The 19022-nt window shown below is 41.2% G+C and overlaps 1 protein-coding gene across 3 annotated transcripts; it reads right to left on the bottom strand.

Annotated features, from left to right (window-relative positions):
- Positions 1-974: 974 nt before the first annotated feature.
- On the bottom strand, positions 975-18947 carry ATP5F1C (ATP synthase F1 subunit gamma). 3 transcript variants are annotated; one of them, XM_068560019.1, is made up of 10 exons: positions 18835-18947; positions 11854-11888; positions 11212-11343; positions 7903-8107; positions 7158-7301; positions 6969-7033; positions 5194-5349; positions 4684-4780; positions 1883-1919; positions 975-1116 (listed from the first exon to the last, which is right to left on the bottom strand). In XM_068560019.1, exons 1-9 carry the CDS (start codon positions 18888-18890, stop codon positions 1913-1915), a joined length of 897 nt encoding a protein of 298 aa, XP_068416120.1. In that variant the 5' UTR covers positions 18891-18947; the 3' UTR covers positions 975-1116; positions 1883-1912. The 3 variants fall into 3 exon arrangements, with proteins under 3 accessions (XP_068416120.1, XP_068416130.1, XP_068416136.1); XM_068560029.1 differs by lacking the exon at positions 1883-1919; XM_068560035.1 differs by lacking the exons at positions 975-1116; positions 1883-1919 and having other exon boundaries at positions 4680-4780.
- Positions 18948-19022: the final 75 nt, after the last annotated feature.

The raw sequence follows: 19022 nt of genomic DNA, 5'->3' as shown, positions 1-19022 counted from the left end.
AATGTACATAGTCTGAGTCATCGATTCCACTTCCGAAAATTAAGAACACAGAAGTACTCGTCCAAGTGTGCAAAGACTTCCCCAAGGATGCTTATTAACAATCATCCTTGTGACATTTCAGAGCAACACAGGTAAAGACCTATGAGCTTTCAGAGAAAAATGTCACCAAGGCTCGGAAATCAAAATGCCTCTTGTAACATTTCAGGGAAGCTAGAAAATGACCCTGAGATTCTGTTCAGTTTATCTTTCCCTGGCAGCCTTCTTCTTAAAGTGGCAACACTGCTCTTTACAGGTTTGTGGTTGCTAATCCATTTTTATATTACTTATTGTTCATTTTTATGAAGTTATTGGTAAAATAACAGCATATGCATGTATTTACTTAATGTTTTTTAAAAGAGTAATATAAAGTGTTAAGTGAGAATGGGCTTTGTATTTTTTTATAGTTCTACAGTCTTTTGTAATTCCTATACTACTTTTGCAATAAAAACCCCTAAGCCCTCTTTTAAATAAATAGGAAAAAACCCTGACACTTTGGCATGGCCAACTCGCTGTGTGGAGTAGCTCACGCGCCCAATCTTAATGGTTATCTAAATGCGAACATGGAGTAAATATCCTACTGAAATGTTTCTCAGTCCTTGGAAAAGATTTAAAAATTTATTTAGATTTAGTATATGCCTGAAATTCTACACCGTGCACGTGAGAAACAGCAGATGACCCGGACAGCGCGTTTGCTTCCCTGTGCTGGCTGTTCTATGAAGGTGTGGCGCTCGGGTGCCTGGGCTGGGGTTGTGGCCTGATGCCTCCTCCTTCCACTCTGACCCCACGGAGGCCAGGCTTTCCACGGCTGTTAGGCAACCAGAAAATCTGAGGAGCCTCTTCAACTATCTTCTTAATAGAAGCATGTTAATATTTTTAAGTGTTTTAAGATCTCATTTGGAAAAGTGCTGTTCTTATATAATAAGAAAAGACAGTGATTTTCTTACGGTGAGTCATTTATTGTAAGATAATTTACAAATATCTCGCTGTCTTTACTGATTTAAACAATGGACCAACAATTTCTTCTGACAAGGACAGCAGTAAGCTAAAAACAAAATCAGCTTGCTGAATCTTCTTTACCTGAAAGATAAAAGTATAGAACAAATAAAAAACAATGTTTTTTTGAAAAATAAAGATGTCAAGAGAGAATACATATTTCAGTGGGACTTAAAGAACTGACTCTACATAATAAAATGCTACTACTCTACACCAGTGGTTCTCAAATTTTGGTCTGGGGACCCTTTCATGGGGTCCGTGAGGGCGAAACTATTTTTATAACAATGTTATTTGCCTATTTTATTCTCATTCTCAGGTGCACACGGTGGAGTTTTCCAGAGCCTACGTGACATGTAATATCAGAACAGAATGAATACAGAAATGGAGAGAACTGAGCCATCCTCTGTGAAGTCAGATATCAAAGTGTTCTGAGACCAGGAAGTTTGAGAACCACTGCTCCTCACCAGCCTGTATTTAATAACTCAAAAGAATACTAATTCTTTTTTCTTTTTGGCCGCACCATGAGCCATGTGGGATCCTAGTTCCCTGACCAGGGATCGAACCCGTGTCCCCTGCAGTGGAAGCGTGGAGTCCCAACCACTGGACCACCAGAGAGGTCCTAAGAATGCTAATTCTTTATCCTTACAGTTTATTTAATATATCTAAGAAGAAAAAAAAAGCCCACTAGCATCACCCACATACTCCCACAAGCTGGCTGCTGCTCCAATGGCCTGGCCATCTCATCTCTCAGGGAATCCGTTTCACTGCTGCTGAATTACCTTCAATTCTACCTGACTGGGCTTCTTTTCTGACGGGGTAGGGGAGAGTGTGTGAAATATTACCACTTTACCTCTTGTCTGAGGATGAAACTCGATTTTCATTAGTTCCTGGGTTATTATATTAGAAGAAAAAGACAAACACAAAACAAGCAGGTCAAGAAACAATCCATGCTGGTTAATCATACAATTTCTGACGAAAAAAGCCCACTTCCTCACTCACTACCTTGAGTATATCACATAAATACTTACCAAAATATTCCCTTAAAACAGATTCAATGATTGTTATAAAAGGTCATAGACTTGAATCTGGTTAGAAGCAATAAACCCATGTTCATGCAAGTAGGCAGGACTATGAAAGCATACTTTAAACCACAACTTTTCTATAAATAGCATACAATATATTAAAAAATTTTAGGCTAGCAACTAAATATTTGGTACCTCAATTATGGTTTATTCATGCCTTTTACATTATTACCAAAGAGCCAAATGTGTTTGTATTAAAGCCTTTAAGCAGAAGAGCTGACAGGTTACAGAGCATGCAGGTCCATTCATATAAATAATCCACCGTGGGGCTGCACAGCTCACTTGAAATAAAGGATTTAGACTGCCTTTCTAGAAAGCGAAAACTAGTCAATTTCCAGTTATTTGAGTTCTTTTTAAAATTCTTGGTCTTCATGTCCCAATCTCCCTCTCCTCATTTCTCTGGTTTTGCTACTTTTCAGCCAAGTCCCCGCATTCCTAATCAAGAAAGAGCCTGGTCCTCAATTCTGCAGAGGCTGTAGCCTCCATCTATTCCGAGCATTCATTCCTCTTTCCCTGGCTCTCCACATCTCACAGCTCCCGGACCTTCAGAGCGCAGTCAAAATTGTCCCCCAGGCCTCTGCATGCACGCCACCCGAGAAGAAGTCGGCGTGGCTCCAGCAGTACGAAGTACAGCAAGGAGGACGTGAATAATACACTTATTTAATCCCTGTATTAGCCACCATGTCATAGAAAACAACTGCGTTGCAGGGAGAGTATCTTAACCACGTCTATCAAGCTGGTAAATGGCAGGGCCGCTCCTCACTGCACTGGACTCTGATGCTAACAGAGCAGTAGTGACCAGGCTGAGAGATGGATTAGTCTTAAACTCACGCTTGAAAGCAAAATAAGAGAAGGAAGGCTGCTGGATCCAACCAACACTTACAGGACAGTCTCAACCAGTTTATTTGTGTCTCTGGCATTCTGCCCATTTCTATCCTCCAGAGACAAAAGGACCAACTTAAATGTCATCGTAGTGATAAACCTTTCCCTGATTCTTAACCTGGATTCACGTTTTCACATCCCCCATAAAATGTTACTTCTCTCTCTGCTGAACTGCCAGGTCTTAATATAATCATGGCGGGCTTCCCTGGTGGCGCAGTGGTTAACAATCCGCCTGCCAATGCAGGGGACAGGGGTTCAATCCTTGGCTCGGGAAGATCCCACATGCCGCGGAGCAACTAGGCCCGTGTGCCACAACTACTGAGCCTGCGCTCTAGAGCCCACGTTCTGCAACAAGTGAAGCCACGACAATGAGAGGCCCACGCACTGCAACGAAGAGTAGCTCCCGCTCACCGCAACTAGAGAAAGCCCGCACACAGCAACAACAAAGACCCAACACAGCCAAAAATAAAAACAAATAAATTAATTAATTAAAAAAATATATATATATTCATGGCACGTCATTCATTCACCCTACAAATATTTACTGAGAAAGTATGTGCCAGGTGATGGGGCTACAAGACTGAATGAGACACTCCCTGTCCCAAGCCGCAGGAGGACACAGAAAAACAAAAGGGCAACTCCTAGTAAAACAGTGTAAGTGCTATGATGAAGGGACGCACAGGAGGCTGCCCCACTCAAACCAGGAAGGGGGGACTTCTGGAAAAAAGGATTACCCCCAGCTCCGTTAGGAAAGATAAACAGAGTCAGATGTAGACTCAAGGGTGTAGCGGAAGGATGGCATTTCAGGGAAAAAAACATGTGCCACTCAAAAAATATATTTTTTAATTTGGGAGAGAAATGACAAGGATCTGCGTGAAGAGGGCATAAAGGGAAAAGGGTCAAAGGATATTTCGAAGGTAAAATTTACAGAACTTGGTGACCAATTAGCAGGAGGTGAGAGAGAATGAGTCAAAGATAACTTACGACACATTTTATCTTTCAGCACAATTATCTGCATTTTTTTCTTATCCTATTAGCACGTAAATCCCTTGGAAGAAAGGATCACATCCTTTAACACCGTGCCTAGCACTGTATGAGGCATATAATGGGTGTTCAACTTAATAATTTTTAAAACAGAATTCCCATTATCGTAACCCTGGTTTCACAAACATTAACATATCTAGCTAGACAACCAAGACATTTTCTTGAGGAAAGCGGTATTTTAAGAACTACTGTAAGACAGTACTGATACAGAAAACTTAATTTAAAAATTCCAGGACCCTACCACCATTCAATGATCTGCAGATTTATATAAAACCAAACCCCAAACCAGTCCTGTAACTCAGAAAGCTTGATTTATAATATTTTAAGTTTCAAAGACAGATTTTATAAGTGATACTGAATTATTCACATCGTTATTCCTAAAACTTGAAGAAAGTGAAAGCTAGCAATATACTAATTTCTAAAAAGAAGAAACTAAGCCTGAATATTTCAGCTGAAACAATCAAAATACACCAGAGATCTCATTTACATCAAACTTTATGTTCTACGATTAAGGAAACAAGATTAAGCAATGGATCATTTCATCCTTAACAGACAAAACAAAATGGAAAACTTAAACATGCAAAGGTTAAACTAGCAGGCACAGATGAGACACGGAGTCTGAGGGCGACGCATGGTTACTTACAGAGCCGCAGCACCGGAGATGATTTCAATCAGCTCCTTGGTGATGACAGCTTGGCGGGTGCGATTGAACGTCAAAGTCAATTTGTCAATCATCTCAGCTACAAACAAAACAAAACAAAAGATTAGACAACAAGACCTGAAACTAGAAAAGAATACCTTTTTCACCAACTCATTTATAGACGTGTGTTGCTTAATTCAAAAATAAGATTCTGTTTCCTTTTGGGTACCCAAACTGGCCACTCAAAAAATTTTATGAAGGTATTTTTGTTTCTTCCACGAGATACCTTTTCAAAGTACCTGCACACTTACTGCGTACCAAGTAAGATATTACTTCCTTTAAGGCAGAGAATATAATTTTTCTATCCTCACAGAATCGGTGGCAGAGCCCAGGACTAGACCCCAGCTCTCCTGCTTCCTGGTCCACTTCCAGAATCGCTAATGCCTTCTGACGTGAGGGTCTTCACGCTGCTTTCCGCAAGGGAATTCTCTCAGGAACATGCTCAGCGCTTACAAGCATTCTTGCTGGCGTTGTCCATGGCCGTCATCCTGGCACTCTGCTCACTCGTGGTGGATTCCTTCAGAGAGTAGTAGATGATGTTGGCCAGGTTGTATTCTTGGTAATTCTGCAGCACGTCAGCATCAATATCATCATAGATACTCATGCTCTCTGTTAAAACAAGCCATGGATTTCTCTGAAGCGATACAGCACAAAGACTGATTTAATCAAGACAGCTTCCTAGTATAAAAACTCTTTACAATTACAGAGAAGTCAATGTAAGATTGGCTAAAGGATTCAGTTCTAAAAGCTTCATCTATTTCCGTACTACAGATAAGAGCAGATTTTCAGCAAAATATGATGTGTAAACAAAGCATTTGATATTCTACTTCAAATGCTTAACTTCATAAAACTTAAGAAGTCCACATTTAAAGTAACAGCACCACATTTCATGGATACAAATCCTTTGGACAGTCTCTGGCAGCGTGCTGGCCACGAAGCCACCCAACAGTCAGTGACTGTGTTTTTCAATAAAGAAAATTAAGGAAAGAACTGAGACTCGTATAGTGTAATATAAAAATCCCATTTCAGCCATTTGATTATTGGGGAAATCTGAAAGTGTCAGGAAAATAAGGGAGGGAAAGCTTTTCTGAGAATGTGGAAGAGAGGAAGAGTTAAGAGGCTGCTGTGCGTTTTAGTAATTAGGCAGTGGAAACGTAGCAGCAGACTTCAAAATTCATTCATTAGTGTAAAGTGCTGAGACAGTACTGGATTTCATCAAACTTAAGATGCGGTGGATTATAACTCCTATTTTATGTACCATGAAGAAAGAAAATAACATAGCCAATTAAAAATGACATGCCATCGACTGGTAGAAGCATCCCAGTTTCTAAGACGTTAAAACGTAAAAGTTACAGGGACTTCCCTGGTGGCGCAGTGGTTAAGAATCCACCTGCCAAGGCAGGGGACACAGGTTCGAGCCCTGGTCCGGGAAGATCCCACATGCCGCGGAGCAACTAAGCCTGTGCGCCACAACTACTGAGCCTGCGTTCTAGAGCCCATGAGCCACAGCTACGGAGCCCATGCACCACAACTACTAAAGCCCATGCGCCTAGAGCCTGTGCTCCGCAACAAGAGAAGCCACTGCAATGAGAAGCCTGCACACTGCAATGAAGTGTAGCTGCCGCCTGCCTCAACTAGAGAAAGCCTACTCGCAGCAATGAAGACCCAATGCAGCCAAAAAATAAATAATTTATTTTAAAAAATGTCAAAGTTACACACCTAGAACAGGAGAAATCTAATATACAAAAAGGGAAAATAAAATCAGTTCCTGAGTATTATTTCCAGGATGCATCACTGAGCAATGATCACTTTGTTTAAACAGCAAAACAAGAGAACTGAGTTGTTCAACGTATATTAGTTGTGAATAGTGTTCAAATCTCTATTCTAGAGCATCTGTTTTGTGGTTAGGGAGGGCTCCCACACACAGATTGCAAAGCCAATAGATCATTCTAGCTAAGTTCTTCAATCTCCAAGGACAGAAATCGTATCTAATGATGGCCTTCAATGGATATTTATTTATTTATTCAATTAATGAAAGAATGGAGTAAGAGTTGTCAAACAATAAATGTTTATGATTTCATGGAAGCCACTAATAGACGGTGACAGAAACAGCCCAATGTTATTTTTGTTACTGCGGAAAAAAAGCCACCCTGACAATCACTGTTTTCCTACATGTACAAATCTCTCCTTTCTATAGGAAAAATACTCGTCATACAAAACCTACTTACCAGCATTTGCAATGGTATCAAGGGAAAAGATGGGCTTTTCTTCTGTCATGTAGGAGATGACAGACCTAGAAATGGCAAAAGCAAATGTAAATTCCAAAAGTATAATTTTAAACTGTTAAGTAGACATTTACTTAATTGAAAAATCTGAACATAAACATAAAAAAGCTCGGATTTCAACATTTTTCTTGCCTGAATCGGTTAAAGATGATAGATCCTTCATCAAATTCATATCCAGAATTTAACAGTTCAAGGGCAATGACCGACGCATCCCCAAAGGTAGGGGGCCTTCTCCCCACTTCTTTGAATGTCACCAGAAACTGGTTAGAATGAGTCCTACATGAAAATGAAGAGGTCACATAAAATAGTTTAACAGAATACTTCTGCTGAAAGAACAGAGAACAAGGAAAAAACGCTCTCACTACAGATCAAGCTTTTTTGAGGGGGCCGGGGGGTGTTCACTGAATTAAGGTGCCCCTACATTATCATGATTGTCCCTTTCCTTCAGCACCTGCCAAGAACTAAGGACTAACATCAGGCCTTTCTTGTCTTACATTTCTCTCTGCCTTTACTTCTCTCCTTCCAGTCCTAATCAAGTGTCATTCATTTCTGGCATTTCTAGGCTGTGAGAGCTCCTTAGAGTCCTCATTAAAAAAAACAAAAAAACGCCCCCCAAAACAAAACCCCATAGCTTCTGATATTCCTATTGTATTCCATCTATGGTCTGGAAGAAGGAAAAACAAAAGATAAATAGAAAACAGAGGAATCTATCCATTCTACTATATTCTGGAAAAAAATTCAAAACAAAACAAAACCTCTGGGTATAAAATGGTAACCAAAAAAAGACACCTTGCTTTATTTAAATAAACTATCAAAGAAACTTCCCTTTATTCATTCTTGCAGCCTTTTAAACATAAACAATATATACTTAAATTACCTGTGAAGTATACTTCTGAGTTTATCACCAACTCCAACAATCTTAACTTCTTTCCCAGCTGCTGTGAGATTGGCCACCTCACTCTTTAAGTGTTTAGCAATCGAGGAATGAATAGCACCACAAAGCCCTCGGTCTGAGGACACACCAATAAGGAGATGTTTCTTCTTGTCTTCAGGCACCTTAATATCAGCCTTTTCATATAGAGCTAAAAAAAAAGTATGTGTAATTACACTAAATACAGCAATAATCCCTAATTTACAAAATGATGCCTCAATATAATCAAGTGTCTGTGCACGTATTTCATTTACGATCAGGCTGAAAACCATAACGGTTTAAATCTCTCTTAAGACGAAGGTTCCTAAGGGCCAAATTATCTTAAATACTGACTAAAAGAAATCGCTAGCACAATTAAAGAACTTGTAAAAAGGCCAGACTTATAGAAGTACCAATTTCTCTAGACTTGCCAAATTTCTAAAGAAGACAAATCTTCAGTGTACAACCAAAAAAGCAGAAAACAAATATTTACTGAAATGCTCATATAATCTACATAGCAAGCTTTTATGAAAACTGTTGACATTAAAATGATGGACGCCATTTTATTTTTTATTTATTTTTTTTTGCTGGGCTGCGTGGCTTGCGGGACGAGGGATCAAACCCGTGCCCCGTGCAGTGGAAGCACGGAGTCCTAACCACTGGACCGCCAGGGAAGTCCCTATTTTTGGTATTACTAACAACCTCACTTTGTTGGTCTTCCAAGAAGCAGAAGGCAAGAGGTGTTTAAATAGGACAAAATACACATTGATTTTACTGGGGAAATGCATGTGAGAGAAAATAGGAAGGAGGTCAGAATAGCCATCACACCAGGATGCCAGTCTGACCAGTGGGAAGAAAGGTGGGGTGGCAGCTTCCTGGACCGCTGTACAGTTGAGGGAAAGTTCAGCGAGGCTGCCAGGGAGCCCCAAGTCTCACAAGAACACGCCTACCTGAGTATCCCACCTGTGCTCAGGTGCTGGCCAGGAGCAGCCCGTGGGAAGCATGGCTTAGGTGCAAGAACACAGGACGATTCAGCAGCTGTGCTCACTCTAGTTACAAAGTGCATCTTCATGGCTGCCACATTCCCCCACTTCAACAAAATTCCTGCTATTGCCTTTTTCAGTATAGAGCAGTGATTCTCAAATTTCAATACCTGAGGACCCTCCATAAAAAGCAGAGAGAAGTAAATACTCAACTCTAAAGTTTAGGGAAGTGGAGAAAATATTCCTTTTCAGTCTCTTTTTATGTTTTATATTGTACAGCATAAAATGTCTATTTAAAGTTCTTAAATATTTTATTTTTTATTTTTATTTTTTTTAATTTTTTTTTAAAGTTCTTAAATATTTTAAATGATCAGCCATTTAATATCTAGCAGTTAGTATTTTTAGTTTGAAGGACTTAGAAGCGGAATGGCAGCCTTAACTTGAGTTTTCAATATTACACCACAAATATTATAATTAGATATCTGAGCCAATTTCCTTATTCGATAGTTTTGTGGTTATAGAGTTTTGAGGGGAAACAAATTTATTACACTTACTCGTTTCAGCACGAAAGGTGAACAGTGAATGACTTTCCCCTCTTCATAGAAATAGGCTAGAGTAATTTATCAACCTCTACTGGGCCGCTAACTAGGTGCTCAGTATTATGCTGGTGGGAGAACAGGACTCAGGAGAGCAAACGGCTGGGGCTGTTAGTGATTGCTAACCCTAACCTAGCAAGTCTCCATTATGCCTCCTAGGAAAAGCTGAATATGGCTGTTTTTTCTTGTGGCTGCGCCACGAAGCCTGCAGGATCTTAGTTCCCCAACCAGGGATCTAACCCGAGCCCTGGCAGTAAGAGTGCCAAGTCCTAACCACTGGACTGCCAGCGAAATTCCCTAAATATGGCATTTTTAAAGCAAGGAGCCATTTCCACTGAAGCCTAGTGCCCTATCGTTTTCTCATACAAAAGTTTCTTTAGAGCATGCTTAAAAAAGCATGCTAGGGCTTCCCTGGTGGCGCAATGGTTAAGAATCCGCCTGTCAATGCAGGGGACACGGGTTTGAGCCCTGGTTCGGGAAGATCCCACATGCTGCGGAGCAACTAAGCCCGAGCGCCACAACTACTGAGCCTGTGCTCTAGAGCCCGCGAGCCACAACTACTGAAGCCCGCGCACCTAGAGCCCGTGCTCCACAACAAGAGAGGCCACCGCGATGAGAAGCCCGCGCACCGCAACAAAGAGTAGACCCTGCTCGCCGCAACTAGAGAAAGCCCGCGCGCGGCAACAGAGACCCAACGCAGCCAAAAATTAAAATAAATAAAATAAATAAGTTTATATGTAAAAAAACTGACTGGACTTCCCTGGTAGCGCAGTGGTTAAGAATCTGTCTGCCAATGCAGGGGGACACGGATTCAAGCCCTGGTCCAGGAAGGTCCCACATGCCACGGAGCCACTAAGCCCGTGTGCCACAACTACTGAGCCTGCGCTCTAGAGCCCGCGAGCCACAGCTACTGAAGCCTGCGTGCGTAGAGCCCATGCTCCCCAACAAGAGAAGCCACCGCAATTAGAAGCCCGCGCACAGCAATGAAGATTAGCCCCCCCTCACAGCAACTAAAGAAAGCCCGCGCGCAGCAACGAAGACCCAGTGCAGCCAAAAACCAAAACACTTTGATTAGAAACAGCATGCTATAAATGCATGCTTAAAAAATATGAAGAGCACAAGAAAACTATTGCACAAGGTAATTTATATGTAATACACAGATGTGCTAACACACAGATGATACAGATACATCTTTTCTTCAATTTGGAAATAAGCAAATGTCTCCCTCTTTACAGCTGATGTTTACACATTCCGCTCATGTACTCAGAGTCATATCCATGACTACTCAGTCACCTTCCACTCCAGGGCACCCCCTCCCCACCCTGCAGTCCTAAAAGGTCACATCACAGTGTAACGGGGAGAGATGAAGCATTTGAGTCTGCTGCACTAAATTTCCAAGTTCTTTTGATGGTATACTTAATAATCTAAGAAAATTTTCAGAATATCTTAAGAGTGAACACGATCACGTACGGTGGTTAACAAATAGAGAAGCTCAGATGCCAAGTCACAGAGGTGTCGTTACGACTGCACTGGGCTTCAGTTTTTCTTCTCTGCAAAGCGGGAGCTCTGACGGTCCCCACCCGCACAGGGCTGCTGTGATGGGTGGGGGCCGGGAAGTACTCAGGACAGGTGAGTCACGAGCAGTGATCTCTAGGTTAAACGGTACTTCGTAATGTGTGACTGTACTTTCCTCGTACCCAAGGATCCTGCTCCATACACCCGGGCTGGTTTCAGTTCCCTCTCGGCTCGGGAATATTTTGCTGCTGCCACCATTTTCATAGACTTGGTGATTTTCTGGATGTTTTTGATCGATTTTAGTCGCCTGGTAACTGAAAAATAGAGGTGCTGTGTTAAGATAAAGGAGTTACGGTTTCATTTGTGGATTTACCGAAATATTTTCCTAAACTGCAAGGTAGAATAACTAGCAGTTAGACCTTCAATTAATAGCAGCTGCTAAGCTAGGCTTAATGTTAGAGTACCAATAACTCAGACCTTGCGCCACCTGGACAGGACAAGCAAAACGGCAACGTAACAGTATCAATAAATTATGTATTTAAACCACTAAATGGTACTGAAAATGGCCTTTAGCCACATACTCCATAACGTTTTATACACACAGTGTTTTCTAGTTATATCACTATCATTCTACAGACAACAGAATCAACAACCATGCTGTTGACCTCACGTGGGTCTTTTCCAAAACAAGTTCAATGCTGCACACAGATGACATAGCTTCACTGTGTCCATTTTGACCAAATACGTAAATGGGCTAAGGCAGCACATTTTTATTTGTCAAAATTTAGTTTTTCTTAATCCACATATTGTGATGAAGTACTTACTATCTTTCAAGGTTGCCATATTTCGAACTTGGATCCTGAGAATAAAGGTGGTAAAAAACATTTTAGTTTTTTGAAAAATAGCTCAAAGAAAAACTTTCAAAGTTGATAAACTAATTTAAAGAGTGTTCCATAAAGAAATGATCTATAAGACTCTGAATGTGTGTGTGTGTGTGTGTGTGTGTGTGTGTGTGTGTGTATATACATAAATTCCTCAATACTGATACCAAACCCTATACCATCAAAGGTCTCATTCTATTTGATCTAACACAAAGCTTCCACTGAGGTCACAATGGCACTCACACATGCTCTATTCCCACCCCTATGTCTTTGCCTATATTGTTCCTGACTTCCTCAGTTCACTGAAACCTTTTCAAATAACATTTAGGCTCAACTACACATTCTAACATGACCACATGTGTCAAAGTACAGTTTATTTAAACCAATTCTTAACTTTTTCAACTCAATTCAGTAAGCTTTTTACTAAGCAGCTACTCTGCTCCAGGACATGGTCTCTGACCACAAGAAGCATACTATTATCTCATAAACAAGATTTATGCAAATTTAGATTTACATGGAATTTACATTAAATATTTTCTACAGTCTTTAAAGTGCTAATGCATTAAAGTCAAAACGACTTGACTTAAAAGTAATGTTGGTGAAAGATAAATTACGAGAGGATCCTCCTCTTACTGGTGAAGACATGTTATCGAATATACATTATCTTTTAGCTCTTAAGTCCATAAAGTACCTGTGTTGGCCTGGAAAGCTCCACGGGAGAAATGAAGAATCGATAAATTTGTGCATAAAGAAGGAGGGCCTAAGGAGGGCATTCCTAGGAACTGGATGTAGTTTTGAAGCTGGAGACATAGCTTGGGTTAATAAGTTTAAATATTACTTTATAGGTACTGGGGAAATGATGAATGTTTCTAAGCCCATAAATCAGTTTAGTTTTTCAGTAAGGTATCTCGGATGGCAGTGAAAAGCATAAAATGATACCAAATGTTGATGACATGGAGGCCAAACAAGGGGCTTCCAGACAAGAGAAGGCAAGCACCTGGACTGAGAGGTTGGCTAGGCAACAGGAGACCAGATGTGAGAGCAAGCTGACCCAAAGGTTTCTAATTTAATGACCTAAATGAACAGTGTTGTCATTTAACCAAGAGAGAAAAACTGGGTGGGGGAGAGCTCCCTGGAAATAATGAATTTTGAGACAGATTTGTAACTATCAGTAGACATAGTAGTTGGTGCCAAAAAATAAAATAAAATTAAAGAAAAAAAGAAAAAGAAAGAGAATTAGAACGAGAAGCAGGGGGAATATGTCCTAATTCTATAAGGCCAGCATAACCCTAATACTAAAACCAGATAAAGACATTATATAAGAAATGAAATTTAGAGAACAATATCTCTCATGAACATAGATGCAAAAATCCTCAACAAAATATTAGCAAATGCAATCCAACCATGTATTAAAAACAATTATACACTACGACCAAGTGGGATTTATTCCAGGTATGTGAGGCTGGTTCATCATTCGAAATTCAAATATATAATCCATCACATCAACACACTAAAGAAGAAAGATTATATCATCAATAGATGCAGAAAAAGGATCTGACAAAATCAAATACCCATTCATGATTAAAAACCTCTCGGCAAATTAGGAATAGGGGAGAACTTCCTCAACCTGATAAAGAACATCCACAAAAAAACCCCTAAGGTTTAATGGTTAGAAACTAGGAGCTTTCTGCCTAAGACTGGGAACAAGACAAGGATGTCCTGTCTCACCACCCCTACTCAACACTGTACTGAAGTCCTAATTAATGCAATAAGACAAAAAGGGAAACAACATGTATACAGGTTGGGAGGGAAGAAATAAAGCTGTCTTTGTTCATAGATGACATGATCAACTACATAGAAAATCCCAAAGAATGGCTAAAATTAAAACAAAAACTGACAATACCAATGACGGCAAGGATGTGGGGTAACAGGAACTCTCACTGATCACCAGTGGTTATACAAAATGGTATGGCTACTTTGGAGGATGGTTTGGCAGCTTCTTACAAATCTAAACATAGTTTAAACATATGATTCAGCAATCATACCCCTAATCATAACCCTAAATACCTACCCAATTGAGCTGAAAACTTATATCTACATGACAACCTGCATTCACATGCCTATAGCAGCTTTATTCATGATTGCCAAAAACTGGAAGGAATCAAGATGTCCTTCAATACACGAATGAATGGATGAACAGACAGGTGCATCCATACAGCTGGAGCAGTATTCAGCAATAAAAATAAATGAGCCATCAAGCCACAAAAAGACATGGAGGAACCTTAACTGCATAATGCTAAGTGAAAGAAACCAGTCTGAAAAGGTTACATACTGTATGATTCCAATTATAAGACTCCAGAACTGACAAAACTATAGCAACAATAAAAATATCAGTGGTTGCCAGGATTTTAGGGAGATATTTTTAGGGCAGTGAAACTATTCTGCATGATACTGTAATGGAAGACACAGGTCACTATGCATTTGTCAAAACCCACAGAAGTATACAACAAAATGAGTGTCCTTAATGAAACTATGCACCTTAGTTAATAATGCATTAACACGGGTTCATTAATTGTAGTATACACTCCACACTAATGCAAGATGTTGATGACTGGGGAAAATGTCCAGAGCGGGGTGTGGGTATATGCAACTCTCTGTGCTACTCAATTTTTCTATAAATCTAAAACTGTACTAAAAAACAGACTAAAAAAGTCTATAATAACTTTAAAATGCAGGCTATGAAATAAGATATGATGCCATTTTTGTGATTCTATGTGTTTATGTGCACAAAAGTAAGTCTGAAAGTTCATAACCAGAACGGTTATTTTTAAAAGATCTCTTGACTTATGTATCTTACTACTGGTATTACTCAGCCACGGAGAAAGAAAAATAAAGAAAATAAGAGGAAGAAGACTACCTGGAAAATATTAGGTTTGGTTTTAAGAGTGGATCCCCCAGGGCTTCCCTGGTGGCGCAGTGGTTGAGAATCTGCCTGCCAATGCAGGGGACACGGGTTCGAGCCCTGGTCTGGGAAGATCCCACATGCCGCGGAGCAACTGGGCCCGTGAGCCACAATTACTGAGCCTGCGCATCTGGAGCCTGTGCTCCGCAACAAGATCTGGAGCCTGTGCTCCGCAACAAGAGAGGCCGCGATAGTGAGAGGCCCGCGCACCGTGATTAAGAGTGGCCCCCACTTGCCGCAACTAGAGAAAGCCCTCGCACAGAAATGAAGACTCAACACAGCCATTAAGAAAAAAAAAAGAGTGGATCCCCCAAAGGCAAAGATAAAAGCTGTCAAACACTGACAAGCTCTGCTAGTTCAGAGGGCAGACTTATCGACATAATGACCATCCCATGAACATCTTTTCATCATGGCACTTGAAAAGTAATATTTTGGGGATGATTTTCTTTTTTTGGAATAACAACTTTTTTGCCCATTCTAAATTTAGAGACTATAAAGAGTGACACTGGGACCGCATGGTCTCAGGCATGCACTCCAATTTAACTGACACAGGTTTCTAGTCAGAGCACATCATATGGAACAAATTCTGAACTGCATGCCATATCTGGATGAACACAGAATGTTCGGGTCTCCACACGTATCCCAAGTGAGAGGTATGCAGGAAGATATAGGATCTTTTGTGATTCTTTCTGCTGTGCACACACCCTAATTTCCCCAATTTTGAAGCACTCTCATGTTTAGACTTCATTTAATTCTAAACATGTCTATCTGTGTTACAAAGTTATTTTTTAAGTACAATTTGAGTGCAAAATAACCACGAGCTGATCTGAACTCTCTCTAGCGACAGACTGCTCTACTGAATATACAGTTTTTGCAAATGAGAAGATAAAGGAAGTTCTGAGTCAGTTTTGTGTTCTGGAAAATTGCATCATGTCCTGAAAAATTCTCGGGAGATTATGTGAGAAACTAGAAACACGTCAAATATAGCCGAGGGCAAATCGCACAGATAGATGGCGGATTACCATGATCTACTATGATCACACAGCAGGTTCGTGGGTGAACTATGTAACATTCAAAGAAATTACAGACAGCTTGAATGAATTTTAAGGAGTGCATAATGCTGAATAATATAAAAATTAAGGAAGAAGTAGCATCCATTAATTCCTAAGGAAAAGAAAATTATGAAGTATGTCTAATTCTAACACTGAATGCCTGGGTGAAAGTCCGACCCCGGCCTCTCCACCAAGTGACTCCCCAGAACTTTATCACCAACCATGACCCACAAACCAGTCTTGTTAGGCTTCTAACCTTCTCACATTACATTTTATGTAGAACGTGTATGTATAAATTCGTTTTCATTTTTCAACTGATACATCTGGATCCTCACAAGCATTTTTCCCACTGTCCTCGGTTCTTTACAAATACTGACTCACTTAATCCTCACACTAATCCAGTGAATGGGGTACTAGCATTACCCCCATTTAACAGATGAGGAAATGGTACAGAGACACTGAGTAACTTGCCCAAGGCCACACTGCCAGGTGAGCGGTGGTCAGGATTCAAAGCCGGGCAGTTTGGCACCACTCCATCAGGTACACTACAGGCTGCCGCCTCAAGTTTAAAAGTAAATATCTGCTATCTCAGCCTGAGATGACGGCCTCTCTTCTCTCCCCTGAAATGCCATCTCTCTCCCTTTTCAGTGTCCATAGTTCAACTTACGGCCTACTGGTTTCCTATTATAAAACAGTTCCATTTTAGACAATGTGGAACACTAGGAAATAGAAATGTATTTCCCCCTAATTTGAGATACCAAATTTCTTATTTCCATTTTCTTAAATACTAGTTTAAAAAAAAGTTTAATTTCCAAAAATTTAGGGTATTTTACTGACACCCTGAACAATTAAAACAACTTCACTATGTTTAATTAAGCCTAATGTTTAGTTAATGTTGGTATGCTAACCTCCTTGAAACCAAAACTATAACAACAAATTGCATTTTAAAAAGCTTTCAATAACCAAAACACAACCAAGGAAATGCCTCTTTCTGGTTCTGCAAAGACAAAAGTATAATATATTTCCCTTCCAAATTAATTATGTGGAGTGTGAAACATTAAGATGGCTTTAGTTTCTGAATTTAAAAGGCAATTATAGGGAGTGGAAGGGAAAAGGCAGAAGAGGCAGGAAAGACAGCAGGCACCCAGAGTGATGGAATATATGAAAAGGAAGAGGACAGAGTATGCTTTCCAAGGTGGAAACTGATGTTTGATGAATATTCATAACCTAACAATTTAAAACCAACACTCCAAAGGGAGTAAGGTCAGGACTTCGACATTTATTTGCTGACTGAGGTTCCAGTTTAAGCCCCACCCCACGCAGTAGTTGTCTCAGACCCAGCGAGCGCTTAAATGCTTCTTTACTAAAAGATCTTCAAAAGATCTTACAGGTTTTTTAAAAGTTATTTTTACAATTTTATGTAATATATTTTGTCCTCATTTCAGAAACTGTCCATTTTTAAAGGTCAACTTGGGTAACTTAAAGTTCTAAAAATACTTCCAGATAACATTAATGCACAGGAAGATGGGAAGGAAGGAGAGCTGATGTTTGCAGAGCACCACTGCATGTGAGGAACTGTCCCACAAAGCTCACCAGGACCATGTCAATTTGTTCACCACATTTTAGCACTTTCCACAGTGCCAACTTGACGCAGGGCAAGCACCCAACAAATGTGCGCTGAGTGATTAAGAAATGGGACAACCTATACCAGTGAGAATCCAACTAAGGTGACTTCTTACTTCCCATGAATACTCTTTCAATATTAGGGGAAAGAAACTCTGAATTCCAAGGCAAATCCACTAACATCTGTATGTAGGTTTTTCACATCAGATTTAGTTACTTCATTAAGCTGAAAATCTTTTATTGTTATAAATTTTTTGCTTAATGAACACATATCTATTTTAATTAATGCTTTATAGTCCCTTCTCATAAATTAGGATACAAAAATCTAGTTTAGTGGGGTGGCTCCTTAGAATTCTCCTTTACTGTAAAACCGGAGAAGTGCTACAGTCTATAGCTAACCCTTTAGCACTGTATCTGAAATTCTTCCAGACTCTGTCTAGCTTCAACACATCTCATGCCATTATAGGGTACCATACAAACCAACGTTTGTCTGCCTATTCCTAGGCCTTCTAAGATGCTTTTTCTGGGGGTGGGGGGAGACCAATGTTTAAAATCCCTAAAACTTGCGTGGCAGTGAACAGATGACGCATAAAAGTCCATCTATCTCCTCCTCCTCGGGGCCTTGGGACGATGTCATGACCTTGCAGGGTTACTGATTCAGCACAACGGTTTCGAGATAGTGCAAAGTGTCTTCCCCTTCCTCGCCAACAGATAATTTAAAGTCCCCTTTGCAACCCACGAGGGCACTTATTTTATTCACTTGGGCCCAGCAAAGCGCCTGCTGCAAGGTCGTTGCTTAGTTCGCGTTGGGGGTTACTGCGCTCTGCACCGGAGGGTTTCAAAAGGCGCCAAGGACAAAAAGCACACCTTAACCTTCCGCTGGACCTTCCCTGGGGCCCTCCCCTCCCCCACTTTGAGGGCCCGGGTAAGGCCTCCCAGAGGCTCGCCGCCTGGCGCGCAGCAGAGGCTCCCTAAGCATTTATTTAGTAGCTGAGGGGATCCACGACTGTCCTGAAATTAACTGGGCCCAAGGCCCCACTCTCGAGGTCCCAGATGAGCACTCCTCGTGGCCCTCACCCCGCCCCAGCCCGCCTCCGGAGACGTGGCGCGCCCTTCCCGGTTCCGAGCGCTTCCTGCAGCCCGGGCTCCGGGGCCTCTGAGGGACCCGGGCCTGGCCGGCCCTGCGACCCCGGTTCCGTCCCACTCGCCTCCACCCGCTTCCCCTGCCCCCTGCCTGAGCCCCTCCATCCGTCGCAACCCTCCCGTTCCCACCGCGAGCTGCCATACCATTGCGGCTGCACGGCCCAGGCCGAGAGCCCTGCAAGGCCCGCCGGAGAAAACATGGTGATAACCGACTCTACTCAAGGTCGGGCAGACAGGCCTCACCGCGCCTGCGCGGAAGCTGCCCCACACGCCCCGCCCACCCCGTGGTCTGATTCAGTCTCGCTTCTTCCCGCAGGATGGAACGAAGCCTC

This window comes from Eschrichtius robustus, chromosome 1 (genome assembly GCF_028021215.1).
Source record: "Eschrichtius robustus isolate mEscRob2 chromosome 1, mEscRob2.pri, whole genome shotgun sequence".
Lineage (NCBI taxonomy): Eukaryota > Metazoa > Chordata > Mammalia > Artiodactyla > Eschrichtiidae > Eschrichtius > Eschrichtius robustus.
Note: the sequence above shows the minus strand (reverse complement) of the source record. Positions and strands in the feature narration are given on the sequence as shown.